Here is a 21,852-nt window from a genome sequence, read left to right as displayed (position 1 = left end):
GGCGGAGCAGGAGGAGATGGCTATTGGCTAAGCAACCAGCACAGGAGATGCACTCACCTACCTCCATCCATTGTAAGACCCACAGCTTTACTGGAAGGCCACAGAGAGGATGGAGCCGGCCTCACCCAACATGAGCCCCGGCCCCCAGTTCCCTTGACCAGACAGAGCTCCAGAAACAGAGGTCCAATGTCCACTGGCTCCTCTGGCCAATTACTTGTGAATTTGCTCCTTCCTCTTCCCTCAGTTTTCTACTTCATGTGCTCCGTGTCTTAATACGGGATCTGAATATCACCCCACATATTAACACTTATATATGACATTCCCTGTATGTTTGAATATGTCCTTTATCAAAGGAAATGTCCCTTTGTTCCTACTTTTCTGAGTTCTCATCACAAATGCTTGTTGGAATTTTTCCAATTGCATTTTTGGGTCAAACAAAACGATTATGCATTTTTTTCTTTATTAACTGTTAATGCGGTGAATTACACTGATTAATTTTGTATGTTAAACCAACCTTGCATTCCTGCGATCAAGCATCCTTGGGTGATGGCTCAAAGTAACACTATTTGTAATCGGCAAACTCTTGTACCTTACTCTTTTTTTCTGCTTCTTTTTCCACTTCGAGCCTAACCTCAGCGCTTGGAAGTGGCCAGTGACTGATTGTGATGTCACCTTACAAAGAAGAAGGGCAGTGCTGTAGAAATGTAAGAGTCAATGTCAGTTAGAAACAGAATGGGCAGTGCCAGGCCTCGAGCCAAGGCCAGAGGAGCCCATGGACATCAGACAACTGGGGTTGGGGCTGTGGCCAGTGGAGGAGCCTTGTGGTCCAGAGATGCTAACGGGAGGAGCTGCGTCCTTCCAGAGTGTCCTGGGCAGGAGATCTCTCTGATGGGGTCTTGCCACCCCTGCAGGCCGTCTCCACTCTCTCCCAGTCCCTCGTAAGCCAGTTGCCTCCATTTTTCCTGACCTGTAGGGAGTCAGTCTGACTGTCTGAGAACTGATGCTGGCCTTGTTGTAGCCCTGCTAGTGAGTGTTTGTGTCCACCCCAAATGAGTATATTAAAGCTTTGACCCCCAATGTGAGGGCACGTGGAAATGGGGCCTTTGGGAGGTAATGAGCATGAGATGAGATGATGAGAGTGGGCCCTGATTTGGTGGGACTTGAGCCCTTACAGGAGAAGATGCCAGAGAGCGTGCGCTTGCTCCTGTGCGCGCACAGAGAGAACTGCACATTTTTTCATTGCTTTTAGAGAGAGAAGAAACGGTGGCAGGGGGTTGGGGGAGGAGAGAGAGAGAGAGAGAGAGAGAGAGGCATCCATCCGTTGCCTTCTTGTATGTGTCCTGACTGGGGAGCAAACCTGTGGCTCTTCAGTCTATAGGATGACACTGCAACCAACTGAGCCACCCTGGCACAGTGTCTTGTTTCTAAATAGGGGTGTCCTGAATGGCCTCAGAAGGAAAGAAAAAGTGAAATTCTCAGCTGTGGTATAAAACCTGTTCTCCGGAAACACGACACCACACATCACCATGGCTTCAGTAAGTCCATTGGAACTTTCTATTAGTGGCTCTACAGCGGGCGGGCAGCTCCCCACCTGTAAAGGCCTCAGTCTATGCTCCTGGCTTTGGGCACAGTGAACATCAGAGGTTGTTTTTAGAAGAATTTCATGGAGAATTGTATTTGTCATTTAAATCCCTTTTCCAGTGGGACTGAGGTTTTTGGCCAGCATGAACCTCCTCTCTGTGTCTGGCACATTGGGGAGAGGATAAGTGTCTGGGGGCCCCCAAGTGGGAGGATATGTGGGTGTCTGGGCTGTGCCTTCCTGAGTTGGGGGAGGAGTGGAGGGTCGGTTGATGGGGGAGGGGACCCGGGACCTGGGAAGTGAGTGAATCCCTGGCCTCAGCTGCTGTTGCAGTTCCCTGCCTTCTCAGCACCAGACTGTTCTCTCTCTTCTCTCCTCCAAGGCCATTTCTCCTGCCGGTAACATGCATTAGATTTTATGGTCTGACTCAGCTCCCTCCCATCAGCCCTGAGGTCCAGACTCACACATGTCCCAGGGAGGGGCAGGCGAGCTCAGAGGTGTGCAGCAATAAAGGAGCCACTGTACTCGGGCTGTTCCTGGAAGTGGGGCTGTTCCGGGAGACGCAGGGCACATTCCAGGGTGCGCTCATCTACGTCCTGCTCCTGGGGGAGGGCTTTGCTGGCCAAAACAACATAGAGCTGTGGCCTGGGTAAACATTTTCTTACCCAGACCGGCCCAAGCTCACCTTTCTTCTGTCCCCTGCTACTGTTTTTTCTCCCTTATGTTCCAAATTGTTGATTTGAACTCTGGTTTCCTTCCCTTCACCATTGGTTTTGTGTGGAATTTCCTTCGTTTCACTTAGCATAGCCTTCACTTCTTCCCTTATGTGTTTGCTGTACTGAAGCATATCTGTCAAGTCTCTGAGCATCTGTGTCATCAGTGTTTTGAACTCTATGCCTGTTAGGTTGGCTATCTCCTCATCGCTTAGTTCTATCTCGGGAACCTTGATCCATTCCCTCTCTTGGGCCATACTTCTCTGTCTCCTTATCTTGACAGGCTCCTGTGTTTTCCTCTGTGTCATAGGTAGAGCTGTTGCACATGTTATGTTGTAAGGGGTAGAGCCTTACGTAGACATCAGTTCGGGAAGACCTGTTCACCCTGTTGTGGTGCTGCATGTGAGGGAGGGGCCTGAGAGGTAAGAATGCACTTCCTCAGCCTTTGTTCCTTTTCCAGGCACATCTCCCACTTTCCTTATGGGACTGGCACCTCTCTGGATGTTGTCCTGGTTGTGATTCCCAGACTGGGTGGGTCTGTGGACATTTGAAGACCGTGGGAACCTCCAGACAAGCAGACTCTGTTGAGAGACTGGCAGTTTGTTCCTCTGCCCCAACACCCACTGGTTTTCACAGTCAGAAGCAATGAGGCTTTATTTTCCCTGGCGCTGGGACCGTGAGCTGTGTGATCTAGTCTGGTCCTGGAATGCTCCCCAGGTGTCCCTTCCTACTTTTTAAATGTGTTGCTGCATTTTCTGCCAGCCTGCCACAGCCTCTACACCACTTTTTCTCCACCCTGACTCTACCCCTCCAACCAGTCTGGATGAGTATTTCTTCTTTATATCTTTGTTGGACTTCCAGGCAGGTTGATTTTCTGGAACATCTGTTGTCTCCAGTTATAAGGTAGTTGTATTCCTTCTTAGTTGTGGAGGGAGATGCAGCGTGTCTCCCTATGCCTCCATCTTTGGCAGAAGTCCCTTGGTTCATCATTTTTAAGTGAATTTCTCATATCTTAAATATACTAAGCTTTTCAGTGTTTTCACTTTTTAAATTATATTTGGCATTTGTTTTTGAAGGGCTCTTCAACATATAATGTCTTTACTTTTTTTAGGTGTGTAACAATGGTAGGAAGAACAACTTCAGCACCTTCCAAACCCCCGCGGTGCTCTTCATGGGCATCGTGGCGTTGTACATCGCCTCGGGCCTCACTGGCTTTATCGGGCTGGAGGTTGTGGCCCAGCTGTTCAACTGCATGGTTGGCCTGTTGTTAATAGCGCTGCTCACCTGGGGCTACATCAGGTATTCCGGTCAGTACCGTGAGCTGGGCGGAGCTATCGATTCTGGAGCAGCGTATGTGTTAGAGCAGGTAAGTGCTGCCGGCTGCGGCACCTGAGGGTGTTTCTATTGTAAAATGTCTCCATTTGGAAGAGTTTCCTGTTGGGGACCACTGAGCCACAGAGATCCCCTGGAGTCATGGATGAAAGGAATACTTCTCAGGTAGCTTGTGCCAGGGGAGAGATGGCCGACAAATGTCTGAGAGACAAATGCCTTGATTGCCTTCCTCCAAGGTCCTTTATTGAGTGCAGGAAGCTAAAGGGCACATAGCACGCAGGTAAAGCTCATCAATCAATGTTAAATGGTGCTGATTACAGAAAACAGATGTTGTTCAGGGGTAACAATTGAAGGATCGTTGAGATCTCCCTCAGGCCAGAGTGCATTGTACACAAAGTCTTCAGATGGCCATAAAATAGGGAGGGTGAGTTCATGCTGAGTTAAAGTTAAAACCTCTGCAGCTGGTACAATAAACAAGTGAGGTGAAAGAACAGGGCAAGTTTCAAAGGACATAAAGCATTTTCTCATGGCCCCATTCCCACGGGGGCGCACTGGCTATAGCATTAAGGAACGTATGCACCCAGCTTTCCTGGCTTTTCAGTCGGGTCTTACAGGCTTCGTTTCCTTCTCCTGGCCGCGTGGGGCTCTAAGTCTCTATACTTTCCCAGGGGGACACTGACAGCTTCCTAGTGAAAGAATACATGAGAACATTTCCCTGGCTATTTATTTTTTCTGATGAGCATTACGATTTCTTAACCTTCTTTAGGATATTAATGTTATGGGGCATTTACGAGCAAAGAGGACACGGGGCAATTTAGAAACAAATTTATGGTGTTTATTTACCTGGCCAGGGATGGGTCTTCCCACTTTCAGCCAGAAGCAGAAGATGGGAGAGCCGCTCCGCCTTACAGACTAAAAGGTTTTTAAAGGCAAAAAACTACACTCATGTCCTTGGAGCTGCCAGATAACAGCGGCGGGTGGGAGAAACTACACACACACACACTTTCTAATTTAGAAGGGGCTACAGCTGATAAACACTTGGCGCACCTGGGGTTGAGATAACAGCCAGGGTGAGCTAGCAAAGGGGGCCTCAAGGTTGCTGGGATAAGTGAGCAAAAAATAACCTGCCACTGGAGTAAAAAGCAAAAATTGCAAAAATAGCAAAAAGAGTAAAAAATGACTTACTACAATTAATATTTGTGATATTTTGCTTTCATGCCTAATGATTACCCTTCAGTGCAAACTTGATCCAGTTACTGTGTAAAGATGCTGAGGCAACCAGCTGTATGTACTCAGGTGACCCTGCTAATTAGGGCCTTGTAACTGTCACTGTGGTAACTGAGGCTCTCTTGCCATGTCGTGGCTGTCACCGAGCAACACAACCCTGGAATTCAGGGGTTCTTTCAGTGGCAGTGAACCTCGACTTCATTGGTCTTGGTTCATCATTTTTAAGTGAATTTTAATATCTTAAAATTTCCTAAGCTATTCAGTGTTTTCACTTGTTAAATTGTATTTGGCATTTGTTTATGAAGGTGTCTTCAACACATTATGTCTTTTTTTTTTTTTTTTTTAGGTGTTTGGGAAAGAGAAACCTTATTTGTTTCCAGACATCCTAGAGAAGAAGCACTGTGAATTCAGTGAAACTTCTCTGGACCATTTTAAGGCCAAAAAGAAGGATGGGAAGGAGGTTAACCTTCGTTACCCGAAGGAGCAGAAGGAAAGCAAGGAACTCTGTGATGTGTTAGACCAGGTAAGTGGTGCCAGCTGCGGAGCCTGAGCGTGACCATGGACAGATTTTGTGTTTCTGTTGTAAACTGTCTCCACTTGGAAGAGCTTCCTGGTGAAAGAACACATGAAATACTTTCCCTCACTTTTTATTTCTGATAAGCTTTATGTTTATTATCCTTCTTTAGGATGTTAATATTTAATTGTGATATTTTGTTTTCATGCCTGATGATTATCCTTCAATGAAAAAATGTTCCAACTTAGACATATTGTGTTCTTCACGGGAAACTTCTAACTACGTGTTCTTCAGACACGATTCCTGTGTGATTCTTTCCCTCAACCAACGTTAATTTGCTTTACTGGAAATCAAGAGCTTTGAAAAATATAAACTGAACAAAATGTTTTGTTTTCGATCCTATGAATGAATGGCATTTGTCTCACTTAAAATCTTCCAGTAAGCCTGTGGATTTTGACATTGACATGGTATCTAGGTTTAAAGATCCTTGAGACTGATTGGTTATTTTTTCTGAGTAGCATGAACAGATCAGTTAAGTTAGAAGCTTTTGGGGAATGAAGCTGAGAGAGGGGCCCCCTCCACCCCATTATCAGAGCAGACCTGGCTCACTCTCTTGAGTTGGAGTTTCCGTCACAGGCTCCCCTCCCCTGCTTTCTCATTTCCCTGGTTTCTGTAACACGATGATGATATAGACAGAAATTTTTGAAAGTCTATCTCCAAGGACTTACTCTCTTGATGTTGCGCTGTATTTTCTCAACTTTTATGTTGAATCATGGACTTTTGCAGGCTACTTCTCATATTGGTAATTCCACTCAGTCCGCTGCGAGGGATGTTAGGAGACCCTTCATGGATAAAAAAGCTCAGTAGCATCTGAACAAGAGGATCCAACTGGAAGCCGACCAGTCCCTCCTGATTTCTGAGTTTCTGCTGCAGCCACAGGTCCAGGCCCAGAGGGACGTACATCTGGGACCGTCCAGGAAAAGCTGAAACATGGCGCCAATAAATGGACAGACCTTTCCTGTGGTTTCAAATTCTGAAACACGCTTCCATTTCTGTTGGGAGCATCTCCTTCCCTCGCTGCTGATGTAGATCCAAGCCTGAGTCTCTTTTCTTACTACTCTCTGCTTGTGCACTTTATGGGGGAAAAGCTAAAGGAAATAAGGAAACGCAGTTTTAAGCCCTTTCTGTGCCACTTAGTGCCTTTGCAAACGGAGCCTGTGCTTCTGCGGGCCTGACGGGGAGGGACGGGGGACAGCCTCGCGGACGGCGCGGTTCGGGTGAAGCGTCCGTTCTCGTGTACCTTCCGCTGCTGAGAAGGGTTCCTTCTTGAGAAGTTTACAAAACTTGCAAAAGCTTCAGAAATGAAGACTGAAGATGATGTCATTATACTTCCTAGACAAGGTAAAGCTAAAAGCGTTCATTATCACCAAACCATTATATGAAGTGTTAAAGGGACTTATTTAAGAAGAAGAAAATCAAAATTATCAACATTAAAATTATGACAAACTCACAACTATCAACAACTAAATCTAAAAAATAAAAACAAAATCCCAATAAGCAAACCAGAATAGGAACAGAATCATAGGTATGGGGATCATTTGGAGGGTTATCAGCTGGGAGGGGGAAGGAGAAGAAATGGGGAAATGGTGCAAGGATTAAGAAGCATAATTGGTTGGTACAAAATAGAGGGAAGTTAAGAATAATATAGGAAAGGGTGAAGCCAAAGAACTTGTATGCATGACCCATGGACATGAACTAAGGGAGGTGGGATTGCTGGAGGGAACGGGGTTACTGGGCGGAGGGGACCAAAGGGGGGAAAAATTGGAACTATTGTAACAACATAATCAATAATATATACAAAAACAAAAAACAAAAAACAGGGAACTGATGATTTTATATCGTCCTTTTCGATAAAAAGATGCTTTCTCGTTGCTGGCCTAAATAGTCCTGGGGAGATTTGTAACCAGATTGAAAAGCATGTCTTTTACTTCTTACCTTCTCTCAGCCGCTAATTTGTGGGTCCGGGACATTGCTTAGGAGGTTAGACTTTGGTCGCTTAGAGTGTGTGGCTCTGCCACTCCTGGCTGGCCTTTCCCCGCAGCATTTTTTACATTCCTAACAGTATATGGACACCTATTAACATAGAAAGGAGGGTTTTAAATTTTTCTACTTATAGAACTCATTTCAGGAGAGGTTAAATATTTTTTAATAATTGCAATTAGCTTACAGTAAAAATAATAGAATAAACGTTTCGATTCTTTCACTGAGAAATCTTTCTAGATTGGTTTGTAGGCAAAATGGGGGCAAACTGCCGTGGAGTTCTGTGGTGATACATCCTCAGACCCGTTCCTTATTTCCGCAGTAAACTGAGACGTCTGTTCCACGCATGTTTCTGATTCACACCCACTTCACACTTGGTAGCATTGCCTGTGAAAACCGTTCTTGCTTTACCTGTTGCTTTTTTATTTTACACAAAGTAAAATGCACTGGGCAAACAGCCAGGCCGCCTTGTATGGCAGCAGGTTTCTTTAGCTGTCACGCCAAGGGACCCACTGGCTGATAAAACTGGGGTCTCAGGTAGGGCAGTTCGTGTCTGTGAATTATGGAGGAGCTGAGTGAATGGATTTAAGTTCAGGTCAGGCGAAAGCAATAAAAATGTTTTATGTTTTTCCTGGAGCTTTATTTTTGGTAAATAATATAACTCACATGGAAATCTTCATGGAAACTACATTTTTTACCCCATAGAACTATTGAAATTAATGTAGGATGGGCTTCCATCACTCCGGATTATATTTAGACCCAACAGAACTTAAGTCAAGGAAAAAGGCGTAATGAAGACAAACTTCAGTTTACAAAAGTACAATCTACTTGTGTAAGTGGTTTTTTAAAATGACATTAAGGACCCCATTGTAAAAGCCACTTGCAGTTGGATAGTGTTTCTTATGTTAAATCAGACTGTAGCTGTGGTTTGGGTAGTGGTTCTTACCTGCCTTGGGGTGCGTAAGACTTACTGGTTTTAAGAAGTTCAGATGACCAGCTTTACCCCGAGGGCTGCCCCGGGTGGTCTGGGCCGGGGCCCTGGAATCACCACGTCTGTAAACAGGGCTGCAGGTGGCTCGGAGACAGCAGTGGGAGAGACCGCACGAGTGGCAGGCACTCGCCATTCAGTTCGGTCTGGAGGCAGGTGGACGGCTCCTGTGTTCAGGTGAGGTGGCCTGCCAGGCACAGCCTCTGAGTTTACAGCGTCCAGGGTAGTGAGGGTGCCTGTAATCGAGAGGATTACCCAAGCTCCTTAAAGATGTCATAGTGCCTTCTCTGAAAAAATTAATGTGCATGTATGCTGTTTACTAGCAGGGTAATTAGGATTAAAAAAAAACAAAACTATATGGTCGTCGTCCCTCCTACCCACAGTTTCACGCTAGAGAAAGCTGCTGATTGGTCTGGCTTGAGGCAGGTGCTCCTTCCAGGGCCAATCACTAGCCTGGGGGCCTGGGCACAGTAACCAGCCAGACCTCGGTCACACGTGTCTCTAGTCAGGGTGATGGGGTGACGTGATTGGCGGCTCCACCAGAACCCACGGTCACCGAATGAAGGACTGCTGGACAGACAGGAAGCAGTGTCCACAGCAGCCTTCAGCCCCTTAGACTGGCCATTTAACAAGCAGCGGGATGAGAGCCTGGAACATTCCAGGCGGGTTCTTTCCGGGGCAGGTAGAGGCGGTCACGCCAAACTGCCGGGGAGGCGCCTCCGCGTCTCCGTAGGGATTTGCTCTTGCCTCTCAGTGGGCCTTGCGGGGTCTCAGAGTTGGGGCGGCTCAGGAGGAAGTTATATTTCTTCTTCTTCAGAAAAGCCTGACTTTTCTGTTCAGAGCAACTGAAAATTGGTGTGTTCCTAAGTATCGGCCTTTTTACGAGCCTGGGTGCCTGCAGAAAAGCCGGGACCGGTGGCTGATGGAGCGCCCTGCCCGGAGCAGCTCGCACTGGGGGGTTGCTGGTACGCACAGAAACCCGCGTGCTATTGCGAAATGCACCCGAGGTTCTGCTCCCTGTGCTAACCAAGCATCGCAGGCAGCCTCCTCGTAAAAGAAAAAAGAAAGAAAAAAGATTTTATTTATTTATTTTAGAGAGAGGCGAAGGGAGGAAGAAAGGGAGAGAAACCTCGGAATGTGAGAAACACTGACTGGTTGCCTCTCGCCTGCACCCCACCGGGGATGGGGGTCCTTTGAGGCCTGCCACCCGGGCCTGCGCCCTGGTTCCCACCCACTGAGCCCCGCAGGCCCTACCCCCTCTCCCCAGCCCCCCCTTTCCTCTGCCCGGCCTGGCTTCCTCCGCTCCTACCTACCTGCTCAGAGTTCCCACCGGCATTTAGCCTTGTGCCATGTCCTCCCACTTTCTCCGGCGCTCCTCCTTGAAGACAGCAAAACAATGGTTTCTCCTGGAGGAACCATCCTCTTCCTCCACAGGCACAGAAGGGAGGGATTGCAAATAATGAAAAATTAATCCATTCCTCTGTCACAGGGTCCCACAGCTGTGGTTGCAGAAGAGACTGGAGCCTTCAGAGGCGGGTGACAGTGTGATCCTGGCATGACTGTCCACCTGTATGGTGGTGACCATGTGACATGGGCTTGAGGACGATCCTGCTGATGGCGCTGCCATCATGTGGTAGCTTCTCAGGCCTGGGGCCTTCCTTACGGAGCTCCTCTTTGAGAGCTGCTTGAAAGGCAATATAGTGGGTTGGCCAAACATTTTGTTTAGTTTATTCTGTACACTGGCTCTAGTAGTGCTCGGTTGTCTTCAACTTCATTTGAAACAATTTTGTTAATTGTATTATGACAGCTGTCATATCAGGGTGCATTATAAAAAGCTTACCAAGGTTGGTGAATTTCTGTGCAGCCATTTAAATATTAAATATGAAAGAATATACGCAATGTTTTTGCTGTTATGCTTTATTATTTCAAGAAAGGTAAAAACGCAACTGAAATGCAAAAAAAGATCAGTGCAGTGAATGGAAAAGGTGCCGTGACTGATCCAGCGTGTCAGAAGTGGTTTGCATAGTTTCCTGGTACTGTTGACATTCTGGCCAAATAACTGCTGTGGGGCGTCTCATGCATTGGGAGGTGTTTAGCAGCACCCCTGGCCTCTCCCCACTAGAAGCCAATAGGGGGAGACAGCTGACATACTCAAAATAGCCAGATCAATAAAGTTATTGGTGAAAAATGTGTCTTTTATTTTATGAAAAAAAACTAAACGAATTTTTGGCCAACCCTGCCATCCCTGCCCCTCTCAATGCTTTTTGTTTTGTTTTTCTTGGCACAGAAACAGGACAGGATAAAAAAGGAGGGGATGTGACACTTGAGCAATTCTGGAATCGGAGAGTGAGGAGAGGCAGAGAGCGGTCTGGTTTCCTCAAAACCGAAGCTCCGGGTGGATCGCTCAGCGTGCACAGCACTTGGCCGGGTGTGCGGCCGCGCACAGAAGCTTGTGCAGTATTTACTGATGTTGCCTCTGACTCCCCGTGTCGGGAAGCTGGTGAATAACGTGTGATGCTGATGAGCATGTAGGCCTTTCCTCATGTTAATAACACGATTTACCACATGCCTGACACGGGCTCAGCACTTTATAAGCATCATTATGTTTGCTGCCCTCCCTTTGGGGAATGTAGTTTTATACATCATCTTACACATTGTATGCTACAGCATCACCATCACTCCATTTTACAGGTGAAGAAACTGAGGCTCAGAGAGGGGAGCGTGCCTGGATCGAATAGCAAGCAAGTGACGGGGCCAGGGTTTGGAGCAAGCATCCCGATTTCATGGCTCAGTGCAGGCTGGGAGTGGGGGGAACAGGGACATGGACAGGAGCTGGTTTTGGGGGCATACCTAACAGCTTAAGACGCAATAGTTAAGGCCTTGGCCAGGTAGCTCAGTTGGTTAGAGCACCATCCAGATATGCAAGGTTGCGGGTTCCTTCCCTGGTCAGGGCGCACGCAAGGAGCAACCAGGGAATGCGTAAGTGGAACAGCAAATGGATGCTTCTCTCTCCCTTCCTTCCTCTATTAAAAAATTAAAGAAAGACCCAATGGTTAAAGGTCCTTTCTCTCTGCTAGACCCTTGTCCTCTAACGCCTTTAAATTTTAACATAGTTTTAAACTACAAGCCCGCTCTAGCGGGGAAGAGCAATGGCTTACACTCAGTGTGATGCGGGTACAGGGACCGGGCGTCTAGCAGCACCGGCCGCAGAGGGCGGAGACCAGGGGAGGGCGCGGCGGCCGTGGGGCCCGCTCGGTGGGTGCACGCCCCACCCCCACCCCGCGGAGGAGCACACAGGGACGGGCCGGGGAGTGGGAGGCGTCCGGGCCCGTCTGTCCCAGAGGCTGGAGCAGGCGGTACCTGTCCCCGGGCCAGGAAGCTCCGAGAGGCGCTCATTAGCCAGTGACACGGGGAGGGGCCGGGTGACCTCACGCAGGTCCGGCGTCTGCGGCCTTAAAGTCCGGTCCCTTCACCGTTGCAGCCGCGCCGCCCGGAGTTCGCGAGGTGGGTGGGGCGGTTCTTCCCTGGACCTCGGGAAGGGTGAGGCGCTGGGGTGGGGGGCTCTCCGGGTGCGGGGGGCTGATTGGGGACAGCCAGGCTGCTGAGGCGGAGCAATTAAGGTCGGGAGCAGCTGCCGCCGCCGCGGAGCGCCGGTGGCCGGGAGGTGCAGGGGACTGTCGCGGGCTGCCCGCTTGGCAGGCGACACTGCGCCCCCGCCGCTCGGGTACCTGGGCCTTGAACAGGGACGCAGGTGCCGCGGGCGCTGCGGAGACACGCTGCTGAGCTGATCAGAAGGGAAAGGCCACGGCGGGTGGCGGACATAACGATACTAATTGTTTCTGGAACCTAGAGAAACAGAGTGACAGGAGGAATGGGGAGCCTCAGCCACTGGTGGCTGGGTCACATTCAGGGCCCACACTCCTCCGCGCGACTCCAGCCGCTGAGGGCCCTCCCGGCCGGGCAGGCCGGCGCTTCCTGCCTGGGTGCACCACAGGCGCCATGAAGACACAGCCCTCCCAGAGGACACCCGAGAAGAGCAGCGAGTGGCCTCGGGCTGCTGGGAGGGAGCCTGTGTGCGTCAGCTCAGGCCACCGCCTGCTGGTGTTTAAGGCGTCGCAGATTCAGTTCCTGGAGAAACCCTCTTCCTGGCTTACAGATGGCACCTTCTCCTGATGTTGTCACATACAGGAGAGAGTTCTAGTCTCTCATTATAAGGGCACTAATCCCATCAGACACCCCGTGACCCTCCCCACCACCCCATGACCTCCTATAAACCTAATTACCTCCGAAAGGCCCACCTCCAAACCATCACATTGGGGTTAGGGCTCCAACATGAATGGGGGGCGAGGGGACACAGACACACAAACATTTAATCCATAACAGGACCCAAATGTGTCTTAATAGAATTCACCCTAGGCTGCGTTTCCCCAATTAAAATCTTCCTGTGCTTTTATTTAACTCCATTAAAATTAGTTTATGATTATAAAACAGTAAAATCAATAAACCCAACCCCACAGCTGCTGGTTAAGCAAGATTTTTCCGTTGCCGTTGGGACGATTCCTTGAAGTCACTGCTCTTCTCGGTCACGTCTACCCCGTAGTAATCCGATGAAGCCTGCAACGGCCAGAGCCACTCCTACGGCACCTACTGTCATGCCTACTGTCGTGACCGCATCAGTGACCTGCAGTAGAAGTTAAGGGGCGTCATGCTCAACATCAGGACCTGACCACGGACACATGCACCAGAATCCTCACTTCAGGAGAGGCCCATATGACCTTTGTCCTGTTCAACAGAATCTCAGAAGGAATTCTTGTTGGCAGGAGGGGGTGATCCCAAGAGCGCAGGTCACCCAGGACAGTGGGAAAGAGGTGGCAGGTGGGGAAAGAATGAGTGGCAGAGGAGCTGCAGGTGTGGGGGAAGCAATAACCCTCAACAGGCACTTAAAGTATAATAAAGCCACATGGAAAGGGCAGAGGGCAGTGTCTGGGTGTTCTAGGTCAGGGTTGGCCAACGGGGAACCTGGAAGCAAGGGTCGAATTGGGGAACCTCCCCTGTGAACTCTCGTAACCCAGAGCTTGAGGGCAGGCAGCTTGCCTAGATTGATCCTCTTCTGTGATGCCTTCCTTGAGCAGGTACTAAGTTCAAATCCCACCTCAGCACAGTGGCTGTCAGGTACTAGAGGCTCAATAAACACATTAAGCGCCATGTCACTGGTGACTGACACTGTACTTTCTGTTCAGACCGCGCCAGTCACTGGTGACTGATGATATATATACACCAGCATATCGGTGAAATCGGATATCACAGGCTAAACAGAAAGGAAGACGAAACAGGCTTGGCACAATGTCGTAACTGCTGAATGAGTTTGAATAAGCTACTTAAGCACTGTGAGCCTCGGTTTTCCCACCTGTAAAGTGGGGGGTAATATAGTGCCATCTCTGGCACTGTGGGAAGGGGGCCACCTCAGGGCCAGGCAGCCATGGAGGGCTTGGCAGTAGGGGTGACCGTCATGGCTGTGACATCATCCCCTAACCGCACCGGCCCGCAATGCAGACTGGCAGGTCTGCCCACCCTTGTCCCTACCCCGACTGTCGTCACACCCTCAAGGGCAGGGAGCCTGTCTCTGCTACTTTGTCCCTTCGTGCCTCTGTCCCCACCCTGGCCGGCCCACACTGATCACAGCCACTGTCGGCTGCTGGGAGAATGGCCTGGTTCCTGGGGACGGTGACACAGGCTGAGGACGCACCTGGTCGCTGCGGGAGATTCCGTAGCGCAGCACGTTCACAAAGTGCTCACAGTTGTCGCTGGTCAGCTTGTAGAGCACCTCCCGGCCCACCATCTCCTCTGCGCGCTGGACGATTTTGCTGGGAGGCAGCGGTTCGTACTTGTCATCATGCTTGTTGTTGACATGGTACGTGTCCCGTCCGGCCACGTAATAAAGCAGCTCCTTCTTCACTATGGCCTTGTCAGCCAGGGCGGACATGATGCTGGCCGCACCAGCTCCGGCGATCTCACCTGCGGTTCACAAAGAGGGAACAGAGGGATGGTGCTGGGCAGGCCCCAGGGCTCGGAGTGGGCAAGCAGGCAGCCCATTGCCCTTGGCACCATCAGTAAGGATGAGCTACTGGAAGGGCCTGGCCACCCTGCCTGGCTTCAAACTCAAAAACAGGGCAGACCCGAGCTTGGATGGCTATGGAGAAGTTCCTGGGCTCTGGCTTCCTCATTTCTAAACCAAAGGACGTGGATTCTTCTCAAGGATGACATGAGTTGAGACATCCCTGAAAGATTCAGGATAAGGCAGAGTGGTGCCAGGCAAAGACATCCTGGTCCTAGTCCCAGCTTCCCCTCACTAGCTTCTGGCCTAGAAAAGGTCACCGATTCTCCCTGAGCCAGAGTGGGGGGACCTCAGCATGCTAGGGTGACTTTTTAAAAATAGTAGGTGAGATCATATGGTATTTGTCTTTCGCTGCCTGGTCTATTTCACTAGCATCATACTCTCCGGTTCCGTCCATGCCATCGTGAAAGGCATGTGTAGTATTCCATTGTGTAAATGTACTGCAGCTTTTTGATCTACTTGTTTACTGATGGGCACTTAGGCTGTTTCCAGCACTGGGCCTTTGTGAATATGATATCACTTATAACAGGAACCTAATCAATAAAACACACAAATGAGCAAAATAGAACCAGAGGCTTGGCAACAGGGAACAGACTAACAGTGACCAGAGGGGAGGGGGCAGGGGAGGAAAAGGATAAGAAGGGGAAGGGTCTAGTCTAGGAACTAATATCAATGACCTATGGACATGAACAACAGGGCAGGGACTGACTTTGGGGCGGGGGGGCAGTGGAGAGCAACGGGGAAAATTGTGACAACTGTAATAGAATAATGAAAATTAATAATTTTTTTAAAAAGGAAAAGAAAATCATAGGAAAGGAAGCTGTGGAGCAAGATGAGATCTGACCTGCAAATCCAGTGCCCCACTCACCGTGTGGCCTCAGGCAAGTCCCTTTTCTTCTCACTGGCTTTTATTGGTTACAAATTGAAGGGATTGGATCAGGTGACGTCCGCACTCTCCCTGTTCAAAATTCTCTGATTCACTTCTGAAGGGGACCTCAGCCTCCTGCCCACCCAGGCTTCCTGGGAAGCTGGAATGAGGAGACAAAGCCCGGCCCCTGGAACCCACAGGGAGGGGCTGATGGACCTGCCTGATGGCACTGGGCTCCCAGGAAGCCTGTAGGTATAACGTCAGTCTCTGAACAGTCAGTTCTTCTAATGACCGGCTTCTAAATTCACTTGTTTGTGTGAGCGGGTGTGTTTACACTTTAGTTCACCAGTTCTTATTTTCTTTTTTAAAAGGGCATTTTAAAAAATGTCTCTGTCCCTGCTCTCTCGCTGCAGGAGGAGGGACTGAGCAGAGAGACCCTATGCCAGGAAACACCGGAAGAGACAGCACCCAGGTGGGCCTGGGCTGTAGATCCCAAAGAGAAGAGGAGGAAGAAGAAACACAATTAATACACATGTAAAAATGTGTCACCAAGAATTTATTCTTTTTTTTATTTTTTATAATTTATTTATTTGTTTATTTTATTTTTAGAGAGAGGGGAAAGGAGAAAGAGAGGGAAGGAAACATCACTGTGTGCTTGCCTCTCACTCACGCCCCCAACTGGGGACCTGACCTGCAACCCAGTCATGTGCCCTGACTGGGAATCGAACCAGTGACACTTGGTTCGCAGGCCAACATTCAATCCACTGAGCCACACCAGCCAGGGAAGAATTTATTCTTTTCCAAGACAAATACTAGTAATCTTCCTTTTCTGCTCCTCAGTCTCCCCATCTTTTTCCTGTACTCGCACATCCCCTCTCTCCCTCAGTCTCCCCGAACCCCTCACTTTCCCCCTCTCTCCTCACCTCTGCCCTCCACCTCCTCCCGTCTGCCCTGAGTTTCTTCCTGTGCCCAGCAGAGGGCGTGCGCCCCTGAATTGTGAGCTACTGGGACATTCTGGCGATTTACCTTAGGACGCTTAGACATTTACCCAAAAGAAATGAAAACGTATGTTCACACGTACAAAACGGACCTGTATGGGAATACCTACAATGGCTCTAATAATTGCCGTCAAAAATAAAAGACCACCCAAATGTCCTTCAGCTCCTGAATCAACAAAGGGTGGGCCATCCATACAACGGGGTACTCAGCAACAGAAAGGAGCTAAGTGCCATCACGTGCTACAATATAATGCACCGCAGATGCGTACACCAAGTTAAAGAAACTAGGCAGGGAGGCCACATCCATGGGACTCCATTTATGTCACAGGCTGCAAAAGGCAGAACTATAGAGTTAGAAAAAAGGTAAAAGTATAGGGTTAGAAAAAAGATCATAGGCTGTGAGAAGCTGGTGGTGCAGGGACTGGGGTGCAGGGCTGACACCAAAGGGGAATAGGGGAACTTTTGGGGGGTGAGGGAACTCTTCTATATCTGCATCGTGCTGATGGCTACATGATTCTATGCATTTGTCAAAGCCCATAGAACTGTATACTAAAAAGGGTAGCTCTTACCATTAGTAAATTATTCTTCAATAAGCCTAATTTTATAAAGCCTGAATTTAGAAAATATATATATGCATATGTACACATGTGTATGCACAGGCCTGCAGGACAGTTGCTACAGTATGCCATTGCGTGAGGTATCTATTTTATTTGGCCAATTCCCTGCTGCTGAGCGGTTCCCAAGGTTTCGGCATCTTCTCTAATGCTTGAGGCTCTGACAGGGAAGGGAGGTGGCTCAGCCCCCACCAGGCCCCACACCAGTGCTGCCCCGGGCAGTCCTGCATCTCATCCTTGCCCAGCCAGCAGGTGGGGATCCTTATCTGCTCTGGAGAGGGTGCAGCTGAATACAGGGGGCAGAGTCACACATGCCCGTCAAGTCAGTGAGCAGAGGTCCCAGGATTCCAAATGGGTTCTGTCTAGTGGGGAGGCCCACGCTCCTTCCTTCACACTGCGCAGCCAGCTGTAACTCTCTCCTACGCATCTGCCCCTCCCAAACATCTGGTACACACGCAGGGGTCTTCCTTAGGACAGTGGGTCAGCTAGAACTGAACCCCAATCTGTTCTGGAAGAAAGGTCAACAATCTCTCCACAAAATTGCTGCTAAGGAAGAACAGCAGTCGATATACCTACCAGGGAGGACCATTCAGCCAGTAGTTGCTGAATGCCCACCATGCCAGGCACTGAGGTGAGAACAAGCAGCCAAGTGTGCAGCTGATCACACTCCCCACCTCGTCCCTTGTGTTTAAGCAGAGAACCCGTCCTTACTTGGAGGAGCCAGATGGACCACGTAGCCATTTCCCACGTAGATGGCCCAGTGCTGGTACCCAGAGCGAAAAATCTCAATCAGGTCCCCGGGACTTGGTCTGGCCTGTGACAGAAAATCCAGAGACAGGCTGAGGTTAGTCCTAGCAGAGAACATTCTACAACTTGGCCTGCAAGGAGCCCCAGCCCAGCCTGCAAACTCTCTGATCATCCCCTGCAGAAACGAAGGAGGGAGGTCTCCCCGCACACATGGGAGGCCCTCCCTTACTGGGGCTGCTGGGCTGGAAATGAGCTCTTCAGGGACAAAGGAGATGGGGATGGTGCCTGGAGGGACCTTGTGAGCAGATGGGCAGCACCGGGGTGTGGCAGAGAGGTGTCACAAGTGGGCGTAAGCACATTTCATCCCAGAGTGGGTTTGTGTCAACAAGTGAGTACGTATATGATTCCCAGGAAGTCTAAAATGCCTCATAAAGGGCCCTGACCGGCGTGGCTCAGTTGGCTGAAGTGTCGCCCCATGGACCGAGGAGTTGCGGGTTCGGTCCCTGGTCTGGTCGTATGTGAGGGGCAACCAATCATTGTTTCTCCTCTCTCCCTCCCTCTCTGGAATCAATTAAATAAGTAAATAAATAAATGAAATGAAATAAAATAAAATACCTCATGAAGAGCCACCCACCTTGTGCCAGGCGTGAGTGATCCTCCGAGTTATAGAGCCCGGACTGGCAAAGCCCAGACACAGTGCTCCACATGACCCACATTTGATATCCGTCACCCCTTTGACTAAGAACTGCCATTACCCAACTTGACAGATCAGAAGACTAAGTCTCAGAGAGGTAGGTAACCTGCCACAGATCCTTACCTACTGAGTAGAAAAGCAGGATTGTCACCTAGGTCTGCATGTTCCCAATGTTGTGCCCTGAACAATCCCAGAGCATCCCAGGCAGGCTGGGGGCAGCTGAAGCCTGAGCTCCGGGCCAAGTCCCAGGCCGGGGTCACAAGGTGTGACAGGTGTGGGCAGCGCCCTTCCGGAGTTTGCATGAGCAGGAAGTATGTTGCCCTGGTCACACTCGGAATGTGAGATATGCCCTTATCACAGAAGTTCTATTTTAGGATCACTCTGACATCAGCCAGCTCCCCACCTCCCCTGCCTCAGCTGAGCCAGGTCACTAGGCTGGGCCACCCCGACCAGGGTGTTGGGACGCTGCTAGGTGAGGGGAGGACAGCAGCCAACTGGAAGTCTGCTGCAGAGACATTGCTGAGAGAAAAGGTTTGGCCACAGGAGTCAATCATCAAGAAACACATCACCCCTGGGTGGTGTAGGTCTCGGGTTTGATTCCCCGTCAGGGCGCGTGCCTCGGTTGCGGGTCAGGTCCCTGCTTAGGGGCATGCGAGAGGCAGCCAATGGAGGTTTCTCTCTCATATCAACGTTGCTCTCCCTCTCTTTCTCCCTCCCTTCCTTCTATCTGAAAATAAATAAGTAAATAAAATAGTTTAAAAAAGGAAACATATTGAATATATAAATAATGATATCATGTGTTTATAAAGCTGTTTTTAAAAATTCATTAGTTGCCTTTGGAGGATGTAATAGAATCAGCATAGGACTTCAAAAACTGGCAAATGAAGGAAAAGATTCAAGTATTTCCTAAATGAACTGTAACAACACAGAAAACACTTCAAAGGCGGCTACATGCTGCGCATGCGCATGAGTAGAAACTATCTGGAGGGACGCACCCCAGGCCATACAGAAGGGGGAGGGGCCATCTGTGCGGGGGAGTTGGTGCAAGGGGGCTTCAGCCTTAACGTTAACAGTTTACTTCTGGGTGTTGGGGTGTGTGTGTGTGTGTGTGTGTGTGTGTAACAAGGAAAATGAATTCACATATTTTTATGGAATCAAAGAAATTATTATTTTTTAAGTAAAGGCTCTGGAGTCAGACTCACCTAGGTTCAAATCCCCTCTTTATCTCTTGAGTAAGCAAGTCAGTTTACCAGAGCTCAGTGCCCTCACGGTAAAGTTCACAGGGTTGTTGCAAAGAGTAAATCAAAGCCTTTCACATGCTGTGGACGCAGTGACCACTCAGGAAACGGGACTCTTGGGGGGTCAGAAGGAAGGATCGACACAGGAAAGGGGAAGACAGGGGTGGGAGGAAAAGGAGAGGGGAAAAAAAGACAAGCTGTTTGCAGATGAGGGGTGGACGGGAGCGCCTCCGGGCAGCCCCACCTCGGCCCCACAACGCGGTGATCCCTTCCCTGGCCCCTCCAGCCCAGCCCGTCCCACCCTCCCAGGAAGGTGTGACTGAGGAGGTGGGCCTGGGCTGTGGGCAGGGGCTGCCCTCCCTGAGCTCACCCTTCTTGCCCCCTCAGGGAGGCCCTGGGAGCCCTCCCTACCCGTGCCCCACCTCCCACCCCAGCCCATCCGAGCCTGAGCTGCACACAACAAGGAAACCCACACAATCTCCACTAACAGAGTTACGGGGTTTAAATAAAAGCTTTCCGGGGACTTACCAAAGCCATTCCCCGTGTGTGGAGGTGATATCTGTGCATTGCTGCCTGGATGCTCTGCCTTCTGTAACCTTAACAGTTTCGTTTTCCCTCTGACCCCGCCTAGGAACACAGATACCTGTATTTAAAACCATGGATCTCGTGACGTGCTCCTCTATAAGTATTTGTCCAGGTGCCATGAGGTGTTATGACTCAGTTAGAGGAGATGCGTGTTTGTAATATTTAGATTTAGCATGTATTACAAAATAATAGTGATATAAATTTTTTTTTTAATAAAATAAAAACATGAATCAAAGTTCACATAAACTCTACTCTTTCTTCAAGCAGGGCCAGGGACTACCAAGGTCGGGTGGGTGTCAGGTCAGGGCAGGGTGGAGAGGCAGAAGCCGAAGGAGAAGAATTCCAAGGAGGAGGAGCTCCAAGGAGACCCGAAAACGGGGAGTGACCGTGACCAGAACATGCCAACATTTCCACCGACCTCAAAGCCGATGGAACTCAACAAAATGTGTCCCAAAACGCTCCCCCAACACTGGGAACTGTGAGCCTGCTCAGCCCTCTTGCCCTGTGGACCGCAGTTCAGAAGCACCCATGCTAGACCAAACAGAAGCCCAAATCCGCGACTGTCTAGGTGTGGAGATGCTGCATTTTTAGGCACCAGCATGCTACCCCACCCAGAGCCCCAGAGAAGATTCTCTCATCTGACACCCCCCCTGTGCGCTGTAACATCCTGGGCAAGCTGGACAGGCAGGGACGGGTGGGTGCAGTGGGGAAGGCCCTTAGCATCCCTCTGTGGGGCCTGTGAGTGGGGCAGCAAGGACCTGCAACTTTCCTTCTTCTGGCTCTTTGCATAAAAAGAGCTGTCTGGTCAGGAAATAGGTAGATTGGAACAGAGACTAGACAACTATTCAGGATGTACAGTGTCTCTGCCAACCAGAAATCTCACAGCCCTCGTGGTCCTGCTCCCACGGAGCCTGGCCTCTCTCAGCCTCTCCGCTGTTCTCCTCCTGGGTCAGCTGGACCATCCTGGAAGTAACTCCCACCCTTGATTCTGGAGGGAGACAGTGGGGTTGGTTTAGCTAATTCCCTCCTGCCCCATTGGGCAGAGCCCTTTGAGCCAGCTGCCATGTGATGCTGGGCACATTTTGACTGGCTGGCCTAGAGTCAGGTGATCTCAGTTCGTCCCGTCAGTATCACCCCCTTACAACATCAGAGGCCTGTGTCCCTGAGCAGGAGGACTTGGCTGGGCACTGTCAGAGACTGCAGGTTGGCGGGACAGTGACTGACTGAGTTGCTCTGGGCAGAACGGGAAGAAACGGCACTGTCCCCATTCTGGTACTTGTAGGTTTTCACCTAATCCAATCAGTTCAGGGGGTCAGAAAATCAGGTCTAAGAGCCACATGAAAAGAGTCACCGATGCTGGTGAGCTGTGGATTCTGTTTGTCCCAGTAGCTGCTGGGCAGGAAAGGGTCAAAGGGCTCCCAACTGGGCAGAGAGCAAGGCAAGGACAGGCCACACACCCAGCCTGCTGGCACTCTAGGACCACAGCCTGGAATATAAACACTTTTGGTCTTACATGTGTGCATATATATATATATATTAATTATATAAAATGCTATAAAGGACAAAGTAAGCCCCCATACTCCCCACCCTCACCCCCACC

The 21,852-nt window shown here is 49.8% G+C and overlaps 1 protein-coding gene across 1 annotated transcript in view; it reads right to left on the bottom strand.

Moving 5' to 3' along the window:
- The window catches only part of LOC150017594 (uncharacterized), a 31,839-nt gene extending 11,550 nt beyond the window's left edge, over nucleotides 1–20,289 (bottom strand). The window contains exons 1-6 of the mRNA XM_090267225.1: nucleotides 20,196–20,289; nucleotides 17,683–17,802; nucleotides 16,300–16,339; nucleotides 14,024–14,408; nucleotides 12,298–12,488; nucleotides 11,826–12,177 (exon numbers count right to left, since the gene is read on the bottom strand). Coding sequence (XP_090123351.1) covers nucleotides 11,826–12,177; nucleotides 12,298–12,488; nucleotides 14,024–14,408; nucleotides 16,300–16,339; nucleotides 17,683–17,802; nucleotides 20,196–20,234 — 1,127 coding nt within the window. The 5' untranslated portion in view covers nucleotides 20,235–20,289. The remainder of the gene's footprint in view (nucleotides 1–11,825; nucleotides 12,178–12,297; nucleotides 12,489–14,023; nucleotides 14,409–16,299; nucleotides 16,340–17,682; nucleotides 17,803–20,195) is intronic.
- Between the last annotated feature and the right edge of the window lie 1,563 nt (nucleotides 20,290–21,852).

Source organism: Furipterus horrens, unplaced genomic scaffold (genome assembly GCF_987537825.1).
Source record: "Furipterus horrens unplaced genomic scaffold, mFurHor1.1.pri manual_scaffold_2, whole genome shotgun sequence".
In the NCBI taxonomy this organism is placed as follows: Eukaryota; Metazoa; Chordata; class Mammalia; order Chiroptera; family Furipteridae; genus Furipterus; species Furipterus horrens.
This window is presented reverse-complemented; position numbering and strand designations above follow the sequence as displayed.